We start from the raw sequence: 23,263 nt of genomic DNA on the forward strand, positions 1-23,263 counted from the left end.
CACCTACTCCAAGGACATGAGTTTAAGCAAACTCCAAGTGATAGTGGAGGACAGAGGAGCCTGGTGTGCTGCAGTCCATGGGGTTGCAAAGAGTCCAACTGAACAACAGTTAGGGACTGAACAACATCTTCTCTTTGATGCCATTTTCCTGCTAAGGAAGGTCATGACATGCATTTGGAGTGAAAATGTATGGATGCCATCCCTCATCTCTCAAAATCTACTGTACCCCAGGTGTGTTACCCTGTGTCCAAACTTTTCCAGTGATGATTCTGAGTAGTTGTGTTAACTACTTAGACACTGTGTACACTTATTCGTGGATTGTCTATATTCAGGAATGTACCATGTCAGTTTGATTTGCTTTGAGGATATTGCTATTGGGATTGTCTTTCCCAAGCAATGGTGGTGAAAAACTTGTTGGAAGAGAGAAATCTTTACAAGTCACTACTTTAATTTTTTAATAAAAACTTTGAGGTCATGGTAATGAGAGCACCACCAGATCAAGTATGACAGTCTTACCCAAATAACTCATGTTCATCTGAGGAACGCATGTAGCAGAGCCAATGATACACTCTCGGAGCAATTGGACCGTCTTCCCTGCTTCCCGTAAACTGTTATTCCTGGTGAAGGAACCAGTTCAGTCAACATCAAATGTGCCTACTACCCATGGACTACATGTTATAGGAGGGGTTTTTAAATCTTTAAGTGTTCAGAGTGCTACAGTGTGGGGTGCTGGGGACAGACAGGGAAACAAGCAAGTCACAATTAGCAACACACAACTGAAGCGTCATCTACATTCAGGTCCTCCAAGGTTAGCATAACCTAAGAGCAGAAAGCCAAATGCAAGCCTCAGGCGGGCAGCCACACTTGAAAAGTAGGAGAAAATTAAAACAGTAAAGTAAACTAGAAAGAGCAGGAAAAGGGAAGAAAAGCAGGATATTACAAGGTCAAAACAAAAACCAAGAATCTTCGGTGGCATCGCATGTAGCAAGGACTTCAAAAGAGAAGCAGCAAAAAGTGATTTGACAGGAAGTTAGCAGAGAGGTTTCCAAGGTTAAGTGGTTTCTGACTGGGCAGGAAGTTTCTATTAGATAAACAGTGGCTTATAGGGAATGAGATATTTAGATCAACGACTTATTTAACAGAACATTAAGAAACCATTATAATTAGATTGGCCCCTTCATTCATTTCATTAGCATTTGCAGTGCTCTTACAAGTGCCCGAGTCTACTAAGCTCCATAGGATAGGGCTGCTGCTGCTGCTGCTGCAAGGCGCTCCAGTCTTGTCCGACTCTGTGCGATCCCACAGACGGCAGCCCACCAGGCTCCCCCATCCCTGGGATTCTCTAGGCAAGAATACTGGAGTGGGTTGCCATTTAGAAAAGTCATAATTAAACCATAATGGTTTTTCTTTCACATGAAATCCGAAGTTTTAGACCCGTGACTTAAAAAGTCTCATTTCCCCCAAACTGTTTATGTATTCTTTTCTGATATATTAGACTTCTGTTTTCCTTTTTGAATTAAAAAAGTTTGGTTGCCCACGTCACAGGTAAAGGTGTCAACCTTGAAGGGCAGCAAATTTTAAAAATAACAAATCTCAATGTATCTTATGTATGCTGTGAGGAATAGTTCCAGCTTGTGTTAGACTTTTTCCTACAAATATAAACAAAAGCCTATACAGAACAGTCCCAAAAAATCAAAGTTTTCTCAACTTCACACACACAAAGATGTGTACGTTGCTTAGCTTCTAATAATTTAATCACTTTGGCTGGCCAGCATCACTGTTAAAGTACCAACTTGGATTCTGACAGAAGGTTAAAAGCATAGTCTCAAAGAATCCTGTATGAGCTGAGGAGAAACAGAAATGGCATTTATACCTTGTGTTAGGGACTTATTTTCTATAAAAGTTTGATGCCTACAACATAAACCCAACCCCTCACAGGAATAGGCCAAAGCTGCCACGCTTTCCACACTTTCAGAAAACTACGCTTCTCAAAGTGGAGCTCAGAGCTGCCTTGCAGTGGGCAACCTGGTGCCTGGAAGTGAGACAACCCACAGGACACCTCTGGCGCATTGCAAAGGTGGAGGCGGATGTACAGATGCACACCTCAGCTCGAAGGGACTTTTAACTGGCCATCCGAAATAAACAAACACACCGACCCACCTTCAGGGCAAGGTAGGGTGTTTTTTCTACTTTTCACATGTGCTTTTTTCTTTTTTTTTTTTTTTTAGTAATGAGACAAAATGTCTATAAAATACTAAAGAACACTTCAAAAGGTTCTCCTAGGCCACCCTAGTGAAAAATAGCTATTTGAAAATTGCTCCAATTATCCTTTAAGGAAGCTTGATTAGCCTTTAAATCCTTCTTCAGCATCACTGATTTCAATAACTGATTCACTACATTTGGAAAGCCACTATTTTTTCAATTGTTTTATCCCTATACCTTATGTCGTCACCCATCGAATGTTTTAATGGAGAATACCCTTTTTCTGCAGTAACTCCAAGTACTTTCAAATAGGTACTGTCAAATTCATTATTAACTTTAGTAGTTTTTATCCACTTTCCTTGTACTGTGATTGACTCCTCCTTACCATTAAATTTGGGCTTCCCTTGTAGCTCAGTCGGTAAAGATCTGCCTGCAGTGTAGGAGACCCGGGTTCAATCCCTGGGTTGGGAAGATCCCCTGGAGAAGGAAATGGCAACCCACCTCCAGTATCCCTGCCTGGAAAATCTCATGGACAGAGGAGCCTGGTGGGCTGCAGTCTATGGGGTTGCAAAGAGCTGGGTACGACTGAGTGACTAACACTTACTTACTTACCATTAAATTCAAGGACTGTGAATGTGTGGCAGGCAGAGATGAGCTTGCTTCTTCTAATGGATAAAGAGGGTTATCCTGGTGGCTCAGATGGTAAAGAATCTGCTTGCAATACAAGAGACCTGAGTTCGATCCCTGGGTCAGGAAGATCCACTGGAGAAAGCAATGGTTAACCCACTCCAGTATTCTTGCCTGGAGAATTCCATGGACAGAGGAGCCTCGAAGGCTAGAGTCAGGAGAATCAGAGTCAAACACAGCTGAGCAACTAACACACACACAGTGAATAAACTCAAAACCAAAGAAAGAATTCCCCCATTCCAACTCCAACTTTAATGATTAATTTCCTTATTACCGTGAAGGTACAGGTTATTTCTCTCCCCATCCAACTTCTTAAACTATACAATAAAAATGTCTAATTTCTACGAGAATGATAAGCATTATGCTCTTTCATAGCAAGGAATGTGTTTCTTTCACAGGGAATAGTTTTTGTAAACAGGGACTTTTTAAAAATGTGTCAGGATCTCAGGTTTACATTTCATATCCACAACTATATTCACCAAGTAGAAATGTGGGGCTTAGCTTTCTCAGTGGAAAACCACCATCCCAGATTTTCCGAAAGTTAAACACAATGATTTTAGAGGAAAACACTATTTACTCTGTAGAAGATTTATATTTATTAATCAAAGGCACAAAACTATTAAAAGTTAACCTTAGTATTGACAATTAAGTCATATGAACCTGGCAAGGAAATACCAGCTAAAGCTAACGAAGATCTGTTGCTTTAAATTCCCAAAAAGAATACAATACCTGGCACCAGTAATAATTAGAACCTTTCAAATAATAAGGGAAACATGTTACTGTAAATACCTTAATTCAGAGGCAGAGAAATGTAAAGTGTTAAGGTGTTGCAACCTGGTGTATCACGGAGCATGTGTAGTGCCTTTTAAAGTCTTGAGTGCCTTAGAAGTCAGAGACCATTACCACCAATTGGCAAACTCTGATGATGGGTGTTATCCAACTACTGGCTGGAATTAAATGACACAGTGTGACTAATGAAAACATTTTAAGTTCTTAAAGCAAAGTATACAATCACACGAGATAACTCTGGCTGGGAAAAGGGCAAGTTTGGAAGGGTCAGTTTTCGATCTTACTACATGAACAGCAAACTCATTGTCTTTCAAAAGCCCCATACCAAGACAAAAAAGTCAAGAGGAACAGTTTTGCTTCGTTTACGATTTATTAAGCTCTTCCAGTGTTTCAGAGTGATATGGAGATTTCAATGATATAACATGAATGGGACAAAAGGTGGACTTTGAACATATCAAACAACTGTCTTGATCAAATCAGACTATTGATGTAATTTTTCAATCTATCTGTAACAAACGTAGGTCTTCCATCCAGGCGATCTTGTAATTCACAAAGTTGGGGATAGGGATGTTAATATCCTAAATTAAAGGAAACATAGTTAATTTCCTTGTAACCCAAACTTCAATATCTGTATTCATTTGCACACATTTTAATCTAGTCTGCTAATGAAGATCTGCACGTGTTCCCAGTGAGTGACTCATCAAATGTGAAGGGAACCCTAGAGAGTAATTCAGCCAGCTATATCTCACGTTTTATCATTTAAATTCTGAAATTATTGAAACACATGTTTCTCCAAAATCTAGTTAAGCTAGATGAGTTCATGGCTCTAGTAATAGTCCACCAGAAGACCGCAGTAAATGAGAATTGGGTAAAAGACCAGGGGAAAATGCCGGTATTGATCAAGAGCCAGAGTGTACTTGCCAGGGACCCTTACAAGTAAGGTCACTATTAGGATTCTTCATTTCTCTTCATTAGGTCCAAATCTGTTAGAAAGGGGACCATGAAGATCTTTAGGCTGACATGTAGGTCAACCCAGAGAGGCTCATCTGGCTTTTTACGGCCATGATATTTTTGCGAGACTAGTGCTTATGCATGGCTGTGCTGTGTCAAGTCTCTTCAGTTGTGTCCCGCTGCTAACATAATACTGATAATATCTAAATGCACTGCTGGACATGATCTTCTTTGCAAACTCAGTCCCATCCATCACATGTATAGGCTGGAATAAACACTGACAGTGCTGAGGATCAAAATGAACATACCTTAAAGCTGGAGAGTAATAGGCCCGTGTTATGTTGGTTACACTATCTCATACTGGTTATTTGTAATGGCACGAGAAAGGCAGTAGGCTAGAAAGATTCCAATCAGCTGGAAATAAAATATAAGCAAAACTAAACATACACATACACACAAAGCTTAAAGACCTCAAGATACAGGTCCTTTCACTTCCAATTCGCTACTTATTTCCTTAAGTTTTTTCTATAATAAGCTTATACGTGATGTCTTAACTACAACTGTGATCTGGAATTTCACGACCATCCCTGACATAAATCACTCTGGGAAAATCCTGAAGCCTGGGGAAACTTTTCTTATTCTCCCTCTCAGTTATCAGAGCAAAAAGGATATGGCTTAGAATAAGCATCTCATCAAGTAAAATCTCCATCTATGAGGCAGTACTGTGATAATGAAAATGCTGTCCAGCATGGTGGCAACTAAGCATATGTGGTTTTCAAGCACTTCAAATGGGAGCCTGAGGAGCTATAATTTTAATTTCATAGTTATAACTTTTGAAAGGTGGCTATTTTATTAGAGAGTACAGATTCAGAGAGACCCAAGAGGGTCTCACAGAACTCTGGAGTTGTGGAAGACAGCATGGTAATGGTAAAACAGGATCCAAGACAACCAAAAACTGGAATGGAAAGGGCAAAACCACTATGTTTCTACTGAGATGATCGACTGAGTTTTGTGAAAATGTGACTTCTCTAAAAAATTTCCTTGCTATACAGGACCCAGAGGCAAAAACTCAAAGCCTTTAAAGTGGAAATCTTGTAGCCTACACCTACAAGAGTGACGAAACATTTCCTAACTACAAGGACTTACTTGGAAGCAAGCGACTCCAAAAGAAATTCCAGCAATAACTCCCATTTCTGATTCTATAATGGTCATCACCATTATAAAACAACCCTAATAGAAGAGAAATTAAAAAAAAAAACAGTAAGTACAGTCCAAGCAATTAATACTTTGATCACATCTCTGCTAAAATTTATTCTTTCATAACAAATCCTATCTCCTTTGAGGGACATGAGATTCACTTTTTGGATTATGCATTTAAGTGTCACTTAATCACAAGTCACAAATTTTCTGAGCTCCAGTTTTCTGTGCTATTACAGATTATGTGTATTGTGAGTGAAAATTAAATTCTTTTTTTACTCCTTACTTCATTGTTTACTTTATTTGCATCTCTCTGAGGAGAACAATCTTCAAGTTTACAGCAGCTTTCAGGAAATCCTTTTTCCGAGTAATAATTAGTATCCTTCCAATCTCTATAGTTGGTGACACCACAACAATGCAACTGAAAAAAAATCCAACAAAAGCATTTAGAGTTCATATTACAACTATGTAGTCAAACAATTACACCAGCATCTAAGACTATACTCAGTGATATCTATCCTATGACGCTGGCATTAAAATTCATGAGATACACATTTTGGAACTGGTCTGCCTTTCACTTCTATGGTGCAAGTGGACAACATATGATAGGCAGGGCCCTATCATCTTCTCTGAGGGAACAGGGAATGTGTTTCCCTCTTGAGAAGCCACCAGCTATGACCACTTACCATGCTTTGGATCTTGTCTACCGCATCACTTCTATAATCTCCTGTAGCGTTATACTGCTTTACAGCTTTCTCATAATTATTCTTAAAGCTGTTCTTAATCTACAGCAAAGAAACACAAGGCTGGTAAACAAAGATTCTAGAATGTTCTTTTGATCTCCAGGTCAAATAAGAAATTGCAGCAACATATAATTAATATCTATGGTCCAATTCTATCTTCTAAGCAATACGGTTTTGCTAAGGGGACTCCTAAGCAAAACATTCCAGTAAAAGATAACTATGAGAAGTTCAAAGTACAATGGGGACCTATATTTATTCAAGTGGCAGCTTTGTACTGCTGTGTCTCCCACCCTCACTATCATTTTGTTAAACACTCTCCTTGATGAGGCCTCAGTGAGCTAAATGATTTCCTAACCCCAGATTTAACAGAGTGGAATTCCAATTTCTAACTTGATTTTAAGGTTTTGACGAGTGGAAAAGGTTATCAATTTTGTGTTACCACTTTTGTGCTAGTGAAAGCACTATGAAAGCTGTCTTTTAACTCTATTACTTAAATTTATCCAGTTTAATCTCTTAGAGGATACATTTTCACATATTCAGGTTCCCAAAGGCAGGCTTACCTCATGTCTGAAAACAAATCCTACGATAGCAGCAACCAGTTCAACCAAAAAAATGAGAGTCAGAAACATTGCATACTGTGGGATAAAAAGAAAGTCCAAGTCAGCATACATGATACATGACAGCTGCAAAGGGAGGCAATGTTCAGCACATTATTACTGAAAAGGGCAGGGAAAACACAACAGAAGTGGGAATTGGTAGCTATACCGTTACTTGCTAAGTTTTCATAAGGAAGAGGAAAAATCAGAAAGGGGCCATGCCTAGTTCCAAGAAACAAAGCCTACAACATATAAGCCTTTTCAAAAACCAACAACCAATTTTAAGAAAACAAGGACTCACCAGTTTCAGCATCCAGGCAGAAGCTCGGCAGGTAGCAAAACAGCCAAAGGTGCCCAAAAGAATAATGACAGTGCCAGTGCCAATGAGCACAAAGGGGACATTGGTGGCCTTCTCATTTAAAAGGGAAAAATAATTCTCTAGGCTCACCTTGCCCCAAATGCCAACGGCAAGAAGGATAACACCAGTGATCTATGTGGGAAATCAGAGAATAGAGTTACACACTGTATACAGCAGCATCTTCAAACCACATACCACTAGATGTTTAAGAAACAATAGGTGTGAGAACGGACGTAGCACTCTGTGGCCACAGCACTGTGGCTGGGATATGGCAGACAAGGGGGGACTGTGCAGAGGGTTGGGAAGCGGAGCTGCACACAAGAACAGGTCTTGATAAACCCACGCGCTGGCTCGCTGTAGCCAGGACAAAACCAGGGGGCAGCTAGGCATCTTGACAAAATTCTTAAACTTGATCTGTTTTTTTTTTTTTTTTTTTTTTTTTGCCCTAGGGCTCAAAACTTCCTTAACCCATTTCCTCCCGCCTTAGGAAGAAAACCTTCCCGCAGGTACGGGGAGAGGGAGTGTTTCTAAGCGTTCCCGAAACAGATGTGCACAGCGTACAAAAGAATGGTACACAAAGCAAGCCTGAGGATAGACTGGCGGGAGTGGAGCCATTATCAGACTTACCTGCGAAATACTCCCCTCTTATGAAGCAGTTAAAAGAAAGAGACTATTATGCAAGCGAGCCCTCACCGGGCCCGGGCAAGCCTTGCTTCTCAGGGGACACTCTGTGCTGGCGTCGGGGGCGGGGGAGGGGGTGTCACTCCATTCCAGGCGCCCCGCCTAGAATTCCAACGCTAGGCACCTCTGCTCGTGGTTCAGCCTCTCGGCTGCCCAAGACCCCGACCCGAGCGGGCGAGATGCCCGAACCCGAGCTGGAGTCCCAGCGCCGAGGTCCCAGCAGCGACCGCCGCCCCAACCCCCCTCGCGCCTCCCTTCCCACTCCGGATCCGAGCTCCCTGGGCTCAGCGTCACACACCCCCTCCCCGACTCCAGCCCGGGGTCCCCTCCCGTCCCCGGAGTCTCCGTCTCTCACCCAGAAGATGAATGTGTAGATCAACAGGACGCTCTTGAAACAAGTGATGACCGGTTTGGTCTGCAGCCTCCGAGAAGGGGACGCCATGACTCGCCCGAGACCCTGCCCCGCTGCGCCAGGCGATCGGAACAGCTAGCGAGGCGCGGAGCCCCCGAGTCTTCCCGGAAACTGCCGAAAAGTTACGAGCGCCCGCAACTGAGAAGAGCCGGAAACACTGCGCAGTTTCCCAGAGGGTAAAGTCCGGGAGGCCGTCCGGAAAGTGACGACAATTTCCGAGCGCCCCCTGCCGAAGGTTGCCGAAAACGCTGCACAAAAGCTTCTAGTGTGGGAAATTTCTTAGATCTTCAGAGTGGACGTTGCTTCATTTTTTTGCTTATGGAATGTTTCCTGCCCCCTACCCCTCTCCATGCCCTTATAACTGCACCATATTGTTTCTAACACCAGCAGCGCCAGCAGCGCTCTGAGATACGGCCTCGCCGGCCCCTAATGCCCTAAAAGGGCGGGGGAAAAAAGGATGAAAAGAGGTTAAAAGTAACTTAAGAGTATCTTAGTACGTAGCAAAATACTCTCAAGACACGGACATACATTTCCAAAGAGAAACAAAAGGAAAAGTGCAATTTACCTGAGTGGTGGAATTACGCTGATTTTTTTTTTTTTTCTTTTTGGTCCCTTGTTTTGTGTTTTTCGATTTTTGAATACTGTTTTAGGAGGTGGGGAAGGGACTCAAGAATAAATAACCACTTATTGAAAGAATTCCAAAGGTAGATAGGAAAGGTAATGAATTTTAGAATTTCTCTACAAGAATTTGCCAAAAATTCTTTTTTTTTTCTAGTCATTTTATTTATTTATTTATTTTTACTTTACAATATTGTATTGGTTTTGCCATACATCAACATGAATCCACCACGGGTATACACATGTATGTTCCCCATCCTGAACCCCCCTCCCACCTCCCTCCCGGTATCATCCCCTCTGGGTCATCCTGTATCCTGCATCGAACCTGGACTGGCGATTCGTTTCTTATATGACATTATACATGTTTCAATGCCATTCTCCCAGATCATCCCACCCTCTCCCTCTCCCACAAAGTCCAAAACACTGTCATTCTTGCCTTTATCCGTCTCCCTCCTTATCATCTAAATTACTGGAGATTAAGGAAAAGTGCTTTAAAGTAATTAATCCTGAAATGTAAGTTCATCTATTAGCTACAAACTTTCAAAAGGGAAGGCGCTACAGGGAATACCTGGTAAATGTGACTCTCTTTTAAATGTTAAAACTGAAAGGCACTGTAAATTCCAGCCCTCTGTATTTTCAGATCAAGAACAGCTGATCATGAAGAGGCTGAAATCATGGGTCACACAACTAACAGCAAAGGCAAAGCTAGAGATAACTGTGCTTTTCAATCCTCTCCTCTATTATATAAGCTGTATTTGGTATTTGGTGCCTACTCATCCCAAAGAAATTCTACCAGTTGCTTAGATCTTCCTAGAACTTGAGACCATGTGTTCCTAAGGACTTAAACTGCTTCTGGGATGGGAATGAATCACCACAAAGTTTCCTGTCCCTTATGTCCACAGGCAGACCTGAGTCAAACTCTAGGGTAAAGTGGAATTTTAAAACACACACACACACACACACACACACACACAACAGCCCTCTTCACAATCTCCTAAATACTAGAGACCTCAGGATAGGTAGGGATTTTTTTTTTCATCCATTAAGGTCCGGTTTCTTAACAAAAGTATAAGCTCTTTGAGGGAAGAGACTGTCAAGTGTGTGGGGGGATGGGGAGGGGGTTTCTAGGGGGATGGGATTAGAAGACAGTATCAGTTTCCTAACCAACCAATTACATCATCAGTGACACAAGCTTAACATCACAAATGGGCATTCATTGTATTGCCACGGCAATAAGCCCTGCATTGGTGAAGAGGTGACTGCCTAAATTTTTTTGCTCTAAATCTTGCTTTAAACACATACCACAGAACCAGAAAACAGGAAAGTTCCATTAACTTGGTCACACAGAGCTTCCTTGTGCTTCAAATATTGACCTAGGACCAGCTCCTATAGCATCATGCCAGATGTCTGAGGTCCAAGAGAGCAACTGTTGGAGAATTATTGCACTGCCATGCTTTATACTAAAGCATGGAAAGCCTAACACATAAACACATGGAGAGAACAGGTAAATGATACATGTATACACTTCATAAACACTCAGATCATCAGGAAGTAAGGCAGACATCAACTTTTAAAACACCATATATGCCACAGCCATAGGAAATGAAGTTGAGGGGCTCTCAGTATACGCAAAGTTTAGGTCTCCCTAAACTAAAGAGCACACATCTGAGGGGTTCTCAGATTAAAACAAAAAAGTATCAAGGAAAGTCTTGCTAAATTCTTGTCATCTTAAATGAAGTTTCCTCTGAAGCTTAGGTTTGTACCATGTCCTGAAAGGGATTTTCATTGTGAGCCTGAGAGCAAATATTTCTGTGGCCAAAGAAAAAACAAAATAGCAAAGCAAAAGCTGCATCTGATTTCCAAGAATGTGTTGATTTTCCTCCCCTCCCTTCCTCTGCTACTCACAAAACTGCTTTGCTTGAATAACAGTCAGTGCCAAATTAAACCAAAACCTGACATGGAATTTAATATTCCTATGGCCACAACACCTTGAACAGTGCCTCCCATCCTGCTAACCCCACTCCCACCATTGCCATGCCATCAAGCCCAGAAGTTCAGTTTAGTTCAAATTTAGGCCTGGGTCTGGGTCGAAACCCAGACAAAGAGGCATCTAATCCCATCTAGGCAATGTAAGAAGTAAGTCTCTATGTTATAAAATAAATTTATTCCTTAAAGTATTAATAAATGCTGTACTGAGCACTGACTAGGTACCAACCACCATTGCTAAGCAACCAAAAAGTGTTACCTCATCCTTACATCACAAAAGTCCGTATTGTGAGGCCGCGACTACCATTGCTCATGTTTTACAGATGAGGAGACAGGTTCAAAGAGGCTAAGTAACTTGCCTAGGACTAAACCCTGGCAACTTCCATTTCTCTCATCAGAAACAGAGCCCACTCTGTAATGAGATATGGCTGCTATTGTACATTTAACCACAAACAAGGGCTCTTCGGAGCCCCTGAAGCACAAGAACCTCAATGGTTTCCCCAATTCTGCCTTGTACTTGCGGGTTTTGTTGAATTTCACTTTTGCCTTCACTCAATTAGCCCATCCCAGCGTGGTAAAGGGAGTTCAATAGCTTTTTTGGTTCAACCTCTTCATTTCTCCCTCTTTTCTGATCACAAAAACACATTTGATGTTGAAAATGTAGGGGGGGGAGCAAGATGCTTTCCTTAAATATTGTTACTGCTTGTTTTACATTCAACATTTAGTATAGATTTGGTCCCTTCTCTATTAACTTCCTGTAACCTTTAAGATTAAAGTGTTTTTCTTTGACATTTAAATGATGTCTCCTCCAGCACATCAGCTTATTTCCTATAGCTTTTCCAAAGTGAATTTTCTGTTCCATAATAAGCCAGTAAGATTATCTCCCCAATAAATAAGATCTGTTCCCTACTTCCCAATCTCTAAACTCAAAATCCCTGCCCCACAACTTAAGGTTCAGCTCAAACCCAACCCAATGAGAACAACCTCCCCCAACTCTCCATCCTGGCCAACACACGTACCTCTTTCTTTAACATCAGTCCTTATACTCTGATCGTTCACATTAACTCATACCCTTAGTCAATTACTACAGTACCTGCTTTCAGTATCTGCTTCTTCTCTGCTTACCTGTCTTACGTCTGGTTGTCTACATGTTCAGAAACTACTTGAAGAGCCAGTTTGGCTGGCCTCCTGCACCCACTTTTATACTCTCCAGGACCCTAGGACACAGTGCTCAATTGATGAGGTCATTTGGTGCTCGGCCAATACCTTTTCAGCTCATTGGTCATAGCTGACCTCTGAGGCTAACCACTTAGTAGTCGCTCAAGGTTTGATTAATTAAATGAAATTAAAAACTAAATGTCTAAGCCATCCCAGTTTCACACTGACATAAAATGGAAAAATTAAGTTGAGCTGTTAGATAACGTCTTGGGACATTACTTCGCTCAGTCGTGTCTGACTCTTTGTGACCCCATGGACTCTACAGTCCATGGAATTCTCTAGGCCAGAATACTGGAGTGGGTAGCCTTTCCCTTCTCCAGGGGATCTTCCCAACCCGGGATCAAACCCAGGTCTCCCGCACTGTGGGTGGATTCTTTAGCAGCTAAGCCACAAGGGAAGCCCTCTGCTTATCTTGTTTTCATTTTCTAATACCTTTTCTAGAATCCCTCCAATTACCTTTGGCTAAGCACCTATTGTAAAATTTAAAAGCACCTTCTACTTATTAAAGTCTCATATTTTACATTATAGTCATCAGATAAATATCATTTAAAAAGATAATTTAAACAGCATAATTTTGACAGATAATTCATAGGTATAGTTTTAAAAACTAGCTTCCTAAATAAGAACATCTTTTTTATCCCTCTTGTCTTTTGTGTATTCTCATTGTTCCTTCTCTGAAATTGTCTTTTTCATTCACCCTTTTCCCATGTACTCCTTTCAAATTCTCTATGAATCCTTTCTTCCCTTTCTAGTCCTTATGTTGCCTTTTTCAAAAAGACTCATAATATACAATTTGGGACACATGTAAATGAGAAATACTCCTAAATGGTATTAAAATTTACATTTACATATCAATTTGTCTTAGTCCGCTTTCTAAGAATGATTTCAAATGTAGGCTTGTTGAGCTTTGCTGAGATTTCAACTAGTCAGTTTCCATATCTGATATTTCTTAAAACAATATCTTTTTGACTCGGAGGTGCTTCTTATTAAAAGTTTTGATACTAAACTTTAAGAAGTTTAAAAAATTCATATTTGTATGTATGCATGTTGCCAGTCTCTCTGTCTTTGTCTTGTCTTCCCAACCAAATCATAGGAAAAAGTGTTTTATTTAACTTTATATCCTCACAGTGTCTAATATAGTGTTACCCACACGTAGTAGTGCTGAAGAAATGTTGCTTTTTTAAATTAACCCCACCTGTTTGTTGTAAGGTCTTCGTATTACGCATCCCAGTGCTTCATAGGAAGGCTGCCCCTCTTGTCTCACTTATCCCCTTACTTTGATCTCCCTATGATTTCCATAATCTTCATTTTCTTCTTTAATCTCTCACTGCCATCCCTCTGCCCTGCTCCTTCCAGCCGTGAGTGGGACACAAGGCCTGTGCAGCATCTTCATCTTAGCATGTTCTGGGCTCTGTGTTTGGTGCTGGGGGGATGAAGAAGACTAAGCCACAGTCTAGTAAGGGCCAGAGACGAGTCTGAGTTGAACAGACTAGTGAGAGTAGGGAACAGAGATGATCATAGATCAATAGTGGCAATAGTGTGATAAATCCTATAACTGAGACATGAGACATGTACAAAGTGATATGATAGAAAAGGAAGGTGAAGTAAACCAGCTCTGGCTGGGATGGGCTGCGGGAAGCTTCTCAACAGGCCAGGAAAGAAGGGAAAGGGTTACAGAGTAGAGTAAACATATCTGTTCCAAGCCACCACAGTGTGAATGGAAGAGCAAGTTTATGTTTCCAGAATGAGGAGTCATGGAGTGAATGTTTAAACCAGGCTGAGGACATAGGGGATTTGCTTGTGTAGGGTACCGTGTGTCCTGCTAAGAGCTGGGACTATATTCTTTGCAACAAGGGAGTCAGTGAAGGGATTTTTAGAAAGAAAACAACCCGGGTAGAATGTATCCCTCTGCTCACTCGCTCTCTCTCCTCTCTCTCAATCTCTCTCTTTTGCTCTTTCTCTCACGCTCTCTGTGACACACACATTTATCTAATAGATTCACTATTTTCTAACACATAAGTTTAATGTAAATGCCTATATCTGATTTCAAGGGCCCTACAGGATTTCTTCAACTTTATTTCCTACTGCTCCTCTGAACCCTCATACCAGTTAGCCCATCCCCCGCTTTGACCTAACAATGAGCTCTTGTTTATGTCATTTCCCTTGCCTGAGAGCAGACCGCGGCCCATGTCTTCCCACAGAGTTTTCACAGTGTATTCCATACCTTTTGGAAATTTATAGGGTCTTGTACAATTTTCTGACTGTGTCCTCCTTCTCTCCCCTAATAAAAACAAACCCTGTGGGAGCTGCAGAGTAAGCTTCATAAGATCAAAAATCACACAATTTTTACTCATCACTGTCCCTTGTTTCTTAGCTTACAGTGGAAGCCCAATGAAGATCGGTCAGCTCAATACACAAAATTGTAATTAACATTTTTGTTAAATGTCTGTTTCCTCTAATCCATAAGGCCAAGGGTGTCTCTCAAGCACCTCTAACAGTGTGTGGTACATAATAGATGCTCAATAAATATTTGTTCTATTAATTATGGATTAGGATGTCAGGAATTTTGTCCTCCATCCTTAACACAGTAAATGCTTGATAAATTTATTGAATGAATGAGGCCAAGACCATGTCTTTAGCTACTTTATAAAATGATCACACTGTGAACACTCAGTACGTAGTCATGATCAGTGGATGAAAAATGAAACAAGCTTGCTACTAAACTTTGTATTATTGTAAGTACAATTGTTCCCTTCATAACTGAGACGGGGTTACCGATTTGCTTACATACACAGGAATAAATTCTTTCTACAGCATCTAAAACAATTTCTTCCAGGACCACTGCATTTTTGAAGTTGGAAATGCAACTCTGAGGGGAGGGAAAGTATCAGGAGCAGATATGTCCCATGGTAGAACAGTCTCATTATCAGACACTAAAATGAAGAAAGCTTGCTTGGTGAGGAGAAACACGGCCCTCCATCAGAGATCTGTGAGAAACAGCTTAGCAATTGTTCTAACCTTGCCATGCACAGAGAGATCATTTCAACTCGCTTAAACAACCTCCCCCTAAAGCATCTGTAAGTATGCTTTCTCTCTGCTCTTATCACAGGAAATCAGTTTGATCCTGAAGGCTGGAAGCACATGGTATATTTTGTCAACAACATAATCTTCTCAGAAACTGAAATCCGTTGGAATTAGGTCATCAGAGAGAATTTCAAAGTGGGTCTGACCCTGCGCATATGGATGGCAGGGCAACTCGGGGATGGTGAGTACTAAAGAATTACAGGGGAAATCTCCAGGGAATTTCAAAATCAGCTCCACTCCTCCCCTCTCCTGAGAGTTTGTGGAATTCCTTTTCATTCAATCCTGATGTCATTTAAAAAAAAAAAATGTGTTCTTCACTGCGCCACATCTCTGGAGGCCCTTTAGCCAGCCTGTTAGTCATTACTATACTCACGGGCTTGAGGCCAGCGCCACTCACACTCTCCTCTGCTCAGCAGCAGTCGGGCTGAGCTCCTCTTAGCCTTGCATTCCTTCTCCTCCATCTCTCTAAAATCTTTCTCTGAGGGAGGAACAGCTATAGCTTTGGGGCTACTATAGCTTTAAGGAAACTTTTGGCAGATGCCAATGTCCTAACATCTGGGCAGTGTTAACAGAATCCTGGAGGCCCGGACAGACCAAGAGCCACTCATTCTAGGAATGTTAAAAAGTAGTTTTTCCGACTGATGAGAGGAGCAGAGAGGAAGGAGAAAGAGAAGAGCAAGTACAAAAAACCCGTACATCAGGTAAGATCTGCTGTCTCACCCTCCACTCCATACCACACCACCCCATCTCTCAACCCGAGGGAGTAGTGAGACCCAGGACTTAGGCAACACGGCTCAGGGATGGGGTCGGGGGGAAGAAGTTCTTTTATGCAACTGGACCATATGCTGCTTTTCATTTGAGCTGTGACCTGGCTGCAGACACAGGTTCCCACTACTTTCCCTGCCCACAGCAGAGGGATGGCTGACCCCATGATTGAGTCAAGTTTTCAGTTTGAGATTGGCGAGAAAGGTGGGTAGGGAAGGGGTCACAGACTCAGAGCACTGGGTCTGCAAAGGAAAGTCCCTGCTCCCAAACCAAGGAACTGGATGGAGGCTGCATGTGGGAGAGGGGGTTGATGATGAGTGCATCTCTCTTTAATCTCCTCTCTCTCGTCCTTTCATTCCCTCTTTCTGCTTTCATCTCTTGTCTTCAGCTCTGGCAGATTATCTTTTCTTGCTGAGATTCCTTCCCACATCTTTCCACTTTCCTTGCCTCCCCTGCTTGCTCTCACTTGTTCTGTATTCTGCTTCCTTGCCACTCTCTAGACAGAATCTGAAGCGTGGTAGCAATGAATTGGAAAATGAATTGCTGCCATTCTTGTACTTCTCATGTCCCTTAGGGATGCTGGTCAGAATCTGCCATCTTTTTGTTCCTCCATTTCTGGGACTGACCCCTCCCCTGAGCATGGCGTTTCATTGAAAGCCTGTGGGTGAATGGGTACTTGCTGAGAAATCCAGCGGCCAGTTTACAGCAATGGGCAGCAAGTTTCAATACTGTCATTTTGAAGTATTTGCCTACTGGAAACCACAAAACTCTCATCCCATTAGAGTCCCATTAGAGTCCCTCACTATTAGAGTGAGGACAGGATGGGAAGTGAGAGGGCAGTGCGAGGTTGCTTACCCTCTCCTCACGTACCTTAGTATGTTCTTTCCAACCTTACTGACTTCTTGCTGGCTCAGCAGGATAAAACTAGAAAGTTAGGCTGGACTTGAAAGCCAGAAGCCACTACCAAACCGCTAAGCCTCGAAATCCAAAGCTAAGAACTGAGCCAGGGTATAGTCACTGCCTGAGAGACTAGAGGAAGGAGACATCAGTCCTGTTCAAGATGGAATTGGTAATAATAGTATCTAATATATATGGACTGCTTCCCTATGTGTCAGGCAATAATCCACTCTCTAATGTAAATTCTATTATTATGCCCATTTTATAGATAAGGAAACTGAGGCTAAGAGAAGGTTATGAATTTGTCCAAAGCCCCATAACTAATAGGGACAGACTTGGATACATATCCAGGTCTATGTAACTCCAGAGTTCAAGTTCTTAGTCTGTATATGCTGACACTTTCTCAGATTCGTGGTTAGGAAGCACTAGTTCAGTGGATGGAGCCATCACCTGGGATGTTTAGATTGCAGGTTTCTCTCTTGGTTCTATATGACTTAATGTTGGCCCTTTCCTGGTCTTGATATCTCAGTGTCCCTCTCTGTAACTTAGGCCATGGAACGCTGGCATCAGATATCACCAGGATCAATTGAGACTTGGTTGTTTTCTGTCCTCTTCCTCCTGAGAGGAAAAGACCAGGATTCACAAATAGAGTCTTATTATCCTCAAAGTGGGAGATCCTTCAAAGGGGACAATATAACAGGCATTTGTTAATTTAAAAATCTCTCTTCTTCCTCGTAGATCCTGCGTTTGTGCTTCCTCTCACTTTTGGAAGTTCACTGATGTCTGATTTCTGAAAGTCATCCTCCTTTGCCTTGGTGCTCTGGCCACATACCTCTATTCTTGAGTCCCTAACCCCCTTCCCATCCCTCCCCACCCTCTTTTCAAGGATGGCCATTCAACTAACTCGAAGAGGAGCCCTCTCTCTGTTGCTCTTCCTCACTCCAGCAGTGATGCCAACATGGTATGCAGGTATGGCACAGGAACTGTAGCCCCTTATTTTCAGGAAGGGCAGGGCTGAGACCAAGTCTTAGAGAAGGGAAGGGTTAGACTGAAATCGGAGGCACTTAGATACAGAGAAGAACTATCCTCAATAAAGAAGATGGTTAAACATTAAGGCAGCCTACGGAGGGAGGCTTTTGAGGCAAACTCGTAAGAGATTTTTGAAAACAGGCTGCACCAGCATAAAAGTGAGTTTGGTCAATATATCCTTGTAGCTTATTTGCACAACACAGCGAATATAGCAAATATTTTATAATCACAAAAATAGAGTATACTCTTTAAAAATTGTGAACCACTATGTTGTGCACTAGTAATTTACATAATACTATATACATGAACTATACTATACGTGCTGCAGTCCATGGGGTCGCAAAGAGTTGGACACGACTGAGTGAACAACAGCCACATACTTGAACTAAACTTCATAAGTATAAATAAATATTGCAAATGTGGCTTGTTAACGTGGCTTTTGAGACCATTATATTACCTGCTTTTCCATTTTCTCTCTCTTTCTCTCTCCCCTCCCAGACATTATTTATAGGACGAGATTTTTATAGCTCCTTTCTGATAAAGATTGCTAATGACAATTCAGACCACATTCTCTTGAACAGGAATCCCTCAGTTTCTTCTGGCTTGTTTCTTACTTTGGAAAGGATGGGGATTTCTAGATCCCTGAATGTTTCATCCTTTGCCTCTGGGGAGGCAAAGGGAGCTCAAGAGAACTCACTCAGCGAGGAGGGAAAGGAAGGGGAGGAATGGAGGAAGGATAATGAGGTGCCAGACAGGAGTTTTTGATGGGCCCCAGCTGGCATTCCAAGTGCCAATAATATTCTGTGGCCAGCACTGTCTGCCTTCATGGGGGCTGGGGGGAACAGGGGAAGGAGACAGCCCAACTAATGGAGTTAGAAAAACATCCAGAGATGAGTAAATAACAAACTGCTTCCATCACAGCTGCAGTCATCGTAGCTAAAATTTTCCACATACCCTTAGCTCCTGCTGGAAGCCTCTGGCAGAAGCTCTGTTTGGAACAGCTGCATCAAGTTTTCAAACAAATATGCGAACTTCTTCCCCTGTTTGGCTTAACTTGGCTTTGTAGGGGGTGAAGCATGAGGGCTGATACTGAGATGAAGATGTTCCAATCAAGCCCTTGGCAGAGCACACACTGTTTGGGGTTAAAGGAGCCCAGGTCTCCAGAATATATATGCAGCTATCCTCCCCAAACTCTCCCTAACTTCAAAAGTACATGAGGCCAAAATCCAGCCAAAAACCATGACCGTAGGCTACATGAGTGAACCTGATTCCGAATCACTATAAGAAACCCCAGAGCACACTGAGGCCTTTACCTTCCCCAGGGTGGAAGCCTGAGCTTTTGGAGTCTTGAAGACAATGCAGTTTTTTAAGACTTGGGTTCATTTGAAAGTCTCAAAAGGCCATTTGCAAAGGTGGCCACTCCCCACTTCCTACAAGAGTCACCATGCTCATCACTCCTTCTTGGAGCCCCGACTAGTGAAGTCCTGACAGTCCTGCCAACCTGTTCATTCTGTCCTTTTCTTTTCTTAGAAGGCTATGTGATGAGAGATACTTGAGGATTTCCCAATAATCTTTCCCTACATCACTAGCTCAACTGTCTGAGTTTGCTCTGTTCATGTGTTCATTTCTTCACTCAGCAGATATTTAGTGACAACTGTATGCATTCAGGACTGTTTTGTTCATGGCTATAACCTTGTCCTCCAGTGGGAGTAGCACAAGGAAAGCAGCCATGTATGGATTCTGGGCTAATCAGAAATAGGATCCAGGAATAATCATCAGGGTATAGGAAGGGTTAAAAATATAAATCAAGCCAGCAGTGGGTTAAAAGTGTGTATTGGCATATCTGTGCAGTTCAGGAAGTCACACAGCATTTCTGATCATAATCCAAGCATTAGTGTGGATCTTAAAATAGTCATCAACTATCAGTTACATTTCCAACCACACCTTTGTAAAGTGTGGTGCTTTAGAGGGTCTGTTCCATGGATGTTGGAGGAACCCAGTAACAGAACTCACGGTAACCACCAATCAGCCTAAAGGGACCAAGGAGTGATGCCAAAGCTTCTCCCCACCAGGGCTGAAGAGGGACAGACAGACAGAACAAGGTGGGGAGAGGGGTCCTCTAGTTTCATATATCACATCTCAGTATCTTTATATTTTCCCAAAATTATCCAAAGACAGGCAAAGATGAGCAATGGAAAGGCTTAAAGTGGTAAAGTGGCCCTAACTTATTCCTGTCACAAAGCAGACTTTGTGCCCTGGTGAAGACTGTAATTATCTGACTGAGTCTTCACCTCAGCTTTTCCACATGCCTTGTAATTCTGGAATGATATGAAATGTTGGGTGGCCTTCGATCCCACACACACAGAGTTTAAAAAGTTGAATTGCAATAAAGATTTTGGATTTTTATTTCTGTTGGATGTTGTCCGAAGCTTTCCCCTACAACCATCTTTAGTGGAGTGTCTGAGTTTGGCATCAAGGGGATCAAACCACTGTGGGCTGGAATGCCCACTCTGCTCCTTACTAGCTGGGAAACCTCAAGCTAGTTCCTGAACTCCTCTGAGCCTGTTACCTCATCTGTATTTGAAAGCAATAAGGGTGTCTACCTCACTGAGATGTCAGGGTGATCTAATGAGATGACACATGGAATGGGCTAAACCCAGAGTAGGTGCTGAGTGACGTTAAGAGTCACTGTTGTTATTGTGGTGGTCGTTATCCAGCCATAGGCCTTGGACACTCCTGTCTGCTCTTTTGGTAAACAGAGGCTTGCTCCCATGCTGGGAATTTGTTCACAAGCAAGCTCTGGAACAAGAGTATGGGAACCAAATCCTTTAGAAAATCACACACATCTGGCCTCCTGTTGATAGGCATTGTAAGGCTTTGATACTAAACTGAAACAGCTGACAAGAATTCTGTCCACCCCGCCACCTCCCTCCACCACAAAGAAACCACTCAGGTGGGAAAAGAGGGAGCAAGGGAGAGGAGGCCTAAGGAAAAATAAAGGAAAGCCAGGAGAGAACTGAAAAGGGAAACCAGAAAAAAATAAAGGGAAGGAGAAAAGATGAACTCTTTCCTCTGGAATGAGGGCAAACCAATGAGGCTATGATTTCATAAGACAAACTTTCAATTGGATTCATTCCCTTGTTCAAGTTGGACTAGTTTCCCAACACCCACCCCTCACCCCCAGTCTGGGCCCATGGGGAATGGAGGAGCCTCATCATCTACCCTCTGCTCCACCCATTAGTGCAGGGGGCCCCGTGTCCCTGCCCAGAGAGGAGACAGGGTAAGCTTGTGGTCAGGATGTTTACATAGGCCAAAGGGCTCCGGCGCTAAAACCCAGCCTTGTCCCAGAAGCACAGCCTCTCCTGGAAATGAAGAATTGTCTCTGACTCCAGCACGGCTGGCTGCTCTATTAATGTGTGTGCTTTAGGCACAACAGTGAGGCTGGAAAGAGAGCTTCCGGAAACTTCCCTCCAGAAAGGACCAAGTTGTATTCCAATTAGTATGCATGACCCATTTCCTGCTGTCTGGTGGAACACACTGTTTAGTCTCCCAGACAGCCGCAGACTGGCCTCCACAGGGACTGGACCACTTAACAGAACGGGGGTGGACTCAGAATGTTCTGTAGTTCAGCAGCTCCCTACTAAGGCTCCTGCTGCTTAGAGTGACTGAATATTTCTGCAAACCAGGGCAAACTGCCCAGGCAGTGAAACTCCTACCCCCTTGCCTCTTAAGCCCTCCCTCTTTGCCCTGGCATGCCACCCCTAGCCCTGGCAATCAATTCAAATTGAAATTGTAAGATTTCCTATCACCATAAGGCTCTATGTGTTTTTTTAAAAAAGCTTCCTGCATAGAATTATCCTTAATACACAGTTGATAAAAATTAAAAAAAAAAAGTGAAATTTGCTCAGTCGTGTCCAACTCTTTGCAACCCCATGGACTGTATAGCAAAAGGCTGGTGCCCTGTGGGCTGGTGGGAGCTTGAGGAATTGTTTGCCTCTGATGACTGTAAGAAGGCCCATCATTAGTGGAAAGACCTTTGCTCAGGTTCTATTTTTTTGCCTCCTATCTGGGACAACAGTCCATCCTCAGAACTCAGTCATCAGTATCTCATCAAGACTCCTGTGTTGCATCAGGGAAATGGATCATTTCTAGTCCAAATGGGCAGAATGGGTGGATGGTCAAGAAGTTTGACTCTTTTTTTTAATGGAGTCTTCTAGTGCTACCAGTAGCCACCTGACCCCCTGGACTATAGCCCACCAGGCTCCTCCATCCATGGGATTCTCCAGACAAGAATACTGGAGTGGGTTGCCATTCCCTTCTCCAATGGATCTTCCCAATCCAGGGATCAAACCCGGGTCTTCTGCACTGCAAGCAGATTCTTTACCGCTTGAGCCACCAGGGAACCCCAGTAAGCTGCCCACCCTTCCCCCATTATGAGCTCACCCTCTATGTACCTGAGGTGTGGGGGTTTGCCCACATTAGTTGGGCTGCTTCACAGCATAGGCTTTTTCCCACTAAATAGCCACCTCACTCTCCACCCATGGAGTGTCATGTCCTCAGAAAGGGACCAAGCTGGAAAGCAGAAAAGGTTAGAAAGGACTTGCATCAGAGATCAATATGTTATCTTGGTATTTTCTTCATTCTAGGCTCAGGCTACCACCCAGATGAAAGCTACAATGAAGTCTATGCTGAAGAGGTCCCACAGACTCCCATCCTAGACTACCAAGGTAATCCTCACTGCTTCTCAGGCTTAGGAAAGGCCTTTTCCATCCTAATGCCTAGGCCCTGTCTGATGCATCCTCACCCAGCTTGGCTCATTTGTATCAAAGCTGCAGTTCAGGGAATCAAGGGCTGTGGTTTCCAGCCATGAATCTTGTTACTGACTTGCTGCATGATCCAACCTCTCTAGCATTAAGTTTGCCCATCTATCACTAAGTGTGGACTGAGAACCTACTGTATGCCTAATTCTGTGTAAGGAAAGCCTTGGGTGCTACAAAGGTAAAGTTTTGTCCCCCTCAAGAAGCTTACATTCTCCTAGGGGATATGAGTG

The 23,263-nt window shown here is 42.7% G+C and overlaps 2 protein-coding genes across 4 annotated transcripts in view; one reads left to right on the plus strand and one right to left on the minus strand.

Annotated features, from left to right (window-relative positions):
* Nucleotides 1-3,857: 3,857 nt before the first annotated feature.
* Nucleotides 3,858-8,995, minus strand: TSPAN6 (tetraspanin 6). 3 transcript variants are annotated; one of them, XM_040266289.1, is made up of 8 exons: nt 8,560-8,995; nt 7,467-7,655; nt 7,130-7,204; nt 6,513-6,611; nt 6,113-6,247; nt 5,776-5,859; nt 4,938-5,043; nt 3,858-4,256 (listed from the first exon to the last, which is right to left on the minus strand). In XM_040266289.1, exons 1-7 carry the CDS (start codon nt 8,644-8,646, stop codon nt 4,975-4,977), a joined length of 738 nt encoding a protein of 245 aa, XP_040122223.1. In that variant the 5' UTR covers nt 8,647-8,995; the 3' UTR covers nt 3,858-4,256; nt 4,938-4,974. The 3 variants fall into 3 exon arrangements, with proteins under 3 accessions (XP_040122223.1, XP_040122224.1, XP_040122225.1); XM_040266290.1 differs by having other exon boundaries at nt 7,614-7,655; nt 8,560-8,771; XM_040266291.1 differs by lacking the exon at nt 7,467-7,655 and having other exon boundaries at nt 8,560-8,771.
* Nucleotides 8,996-15,874: 6,879 nt separating this feature from the next.
* The window catches only part of SRPX2 (sushi repeat containing protein X-linked 2), a 29,979-nt gene continuing 22,590 nt past the window's right edge, over nt 15,875-23,263 (plus strand). The window contains exons 1-3 of the mRNA XM_040266292.1: nt 15,875-16,223; nt 17,923-18,153; nt 22,860-22,940. Of these exons, the coding sequence (XP_040122226.1) occupies nt 18,072-18,153; nt 22,860-22,940 (163 nt within the window). The 5' untranslated portion in view covers nt 15,875-16,223; nt 17,923-18,071. The remainder of the gene's footprint in view (nt 16,224-17,922; nt 18,154-22,859; nt 22,941-23,263) is intronic.

The sequence above is a fragment of the Oryx dammah genome, unplaced genomic scaffold (genome assembly GCF_014754425.2).
Source record: "Oryx dammah isolate SB20612 unplaced genomic scaffold, SCBI_Odam_1.1 HiC_scaffold_23, whole genome shotgun sequence".
Classification (NCBI taxonomy): Eukaryota; Metazoa; Chordata; class Mammalia; order Artiodactyla; family Bovidae; genus Oryx; species Oryx dammah.

Bases quoted from the DNA above. Each gene is read 5' to 3' on its own strand.
- TSPAN6 (XM_040266289.1), bottom strand. From the start codon at position 8,646: ATGGCGTCCCCTTCTCGGAGGCTGCAGACCAAACCGGTCATCACTTGT. The intron at 6,248-6,512 runs GTAAGTGGTCAT...ATTTTTTTTCAG, and splicing joins TAGACAAGATCCAAAGCATG to TTGCATTGTTGTGGTGTCAC. The intron at 5,860-6,112 runs GTAAGGAGTAAA...CTCTTCTATTAG, and splicing joins CAAATAAAGTAAACAATGAA to GGTTGTTTTATAATGGTGAT.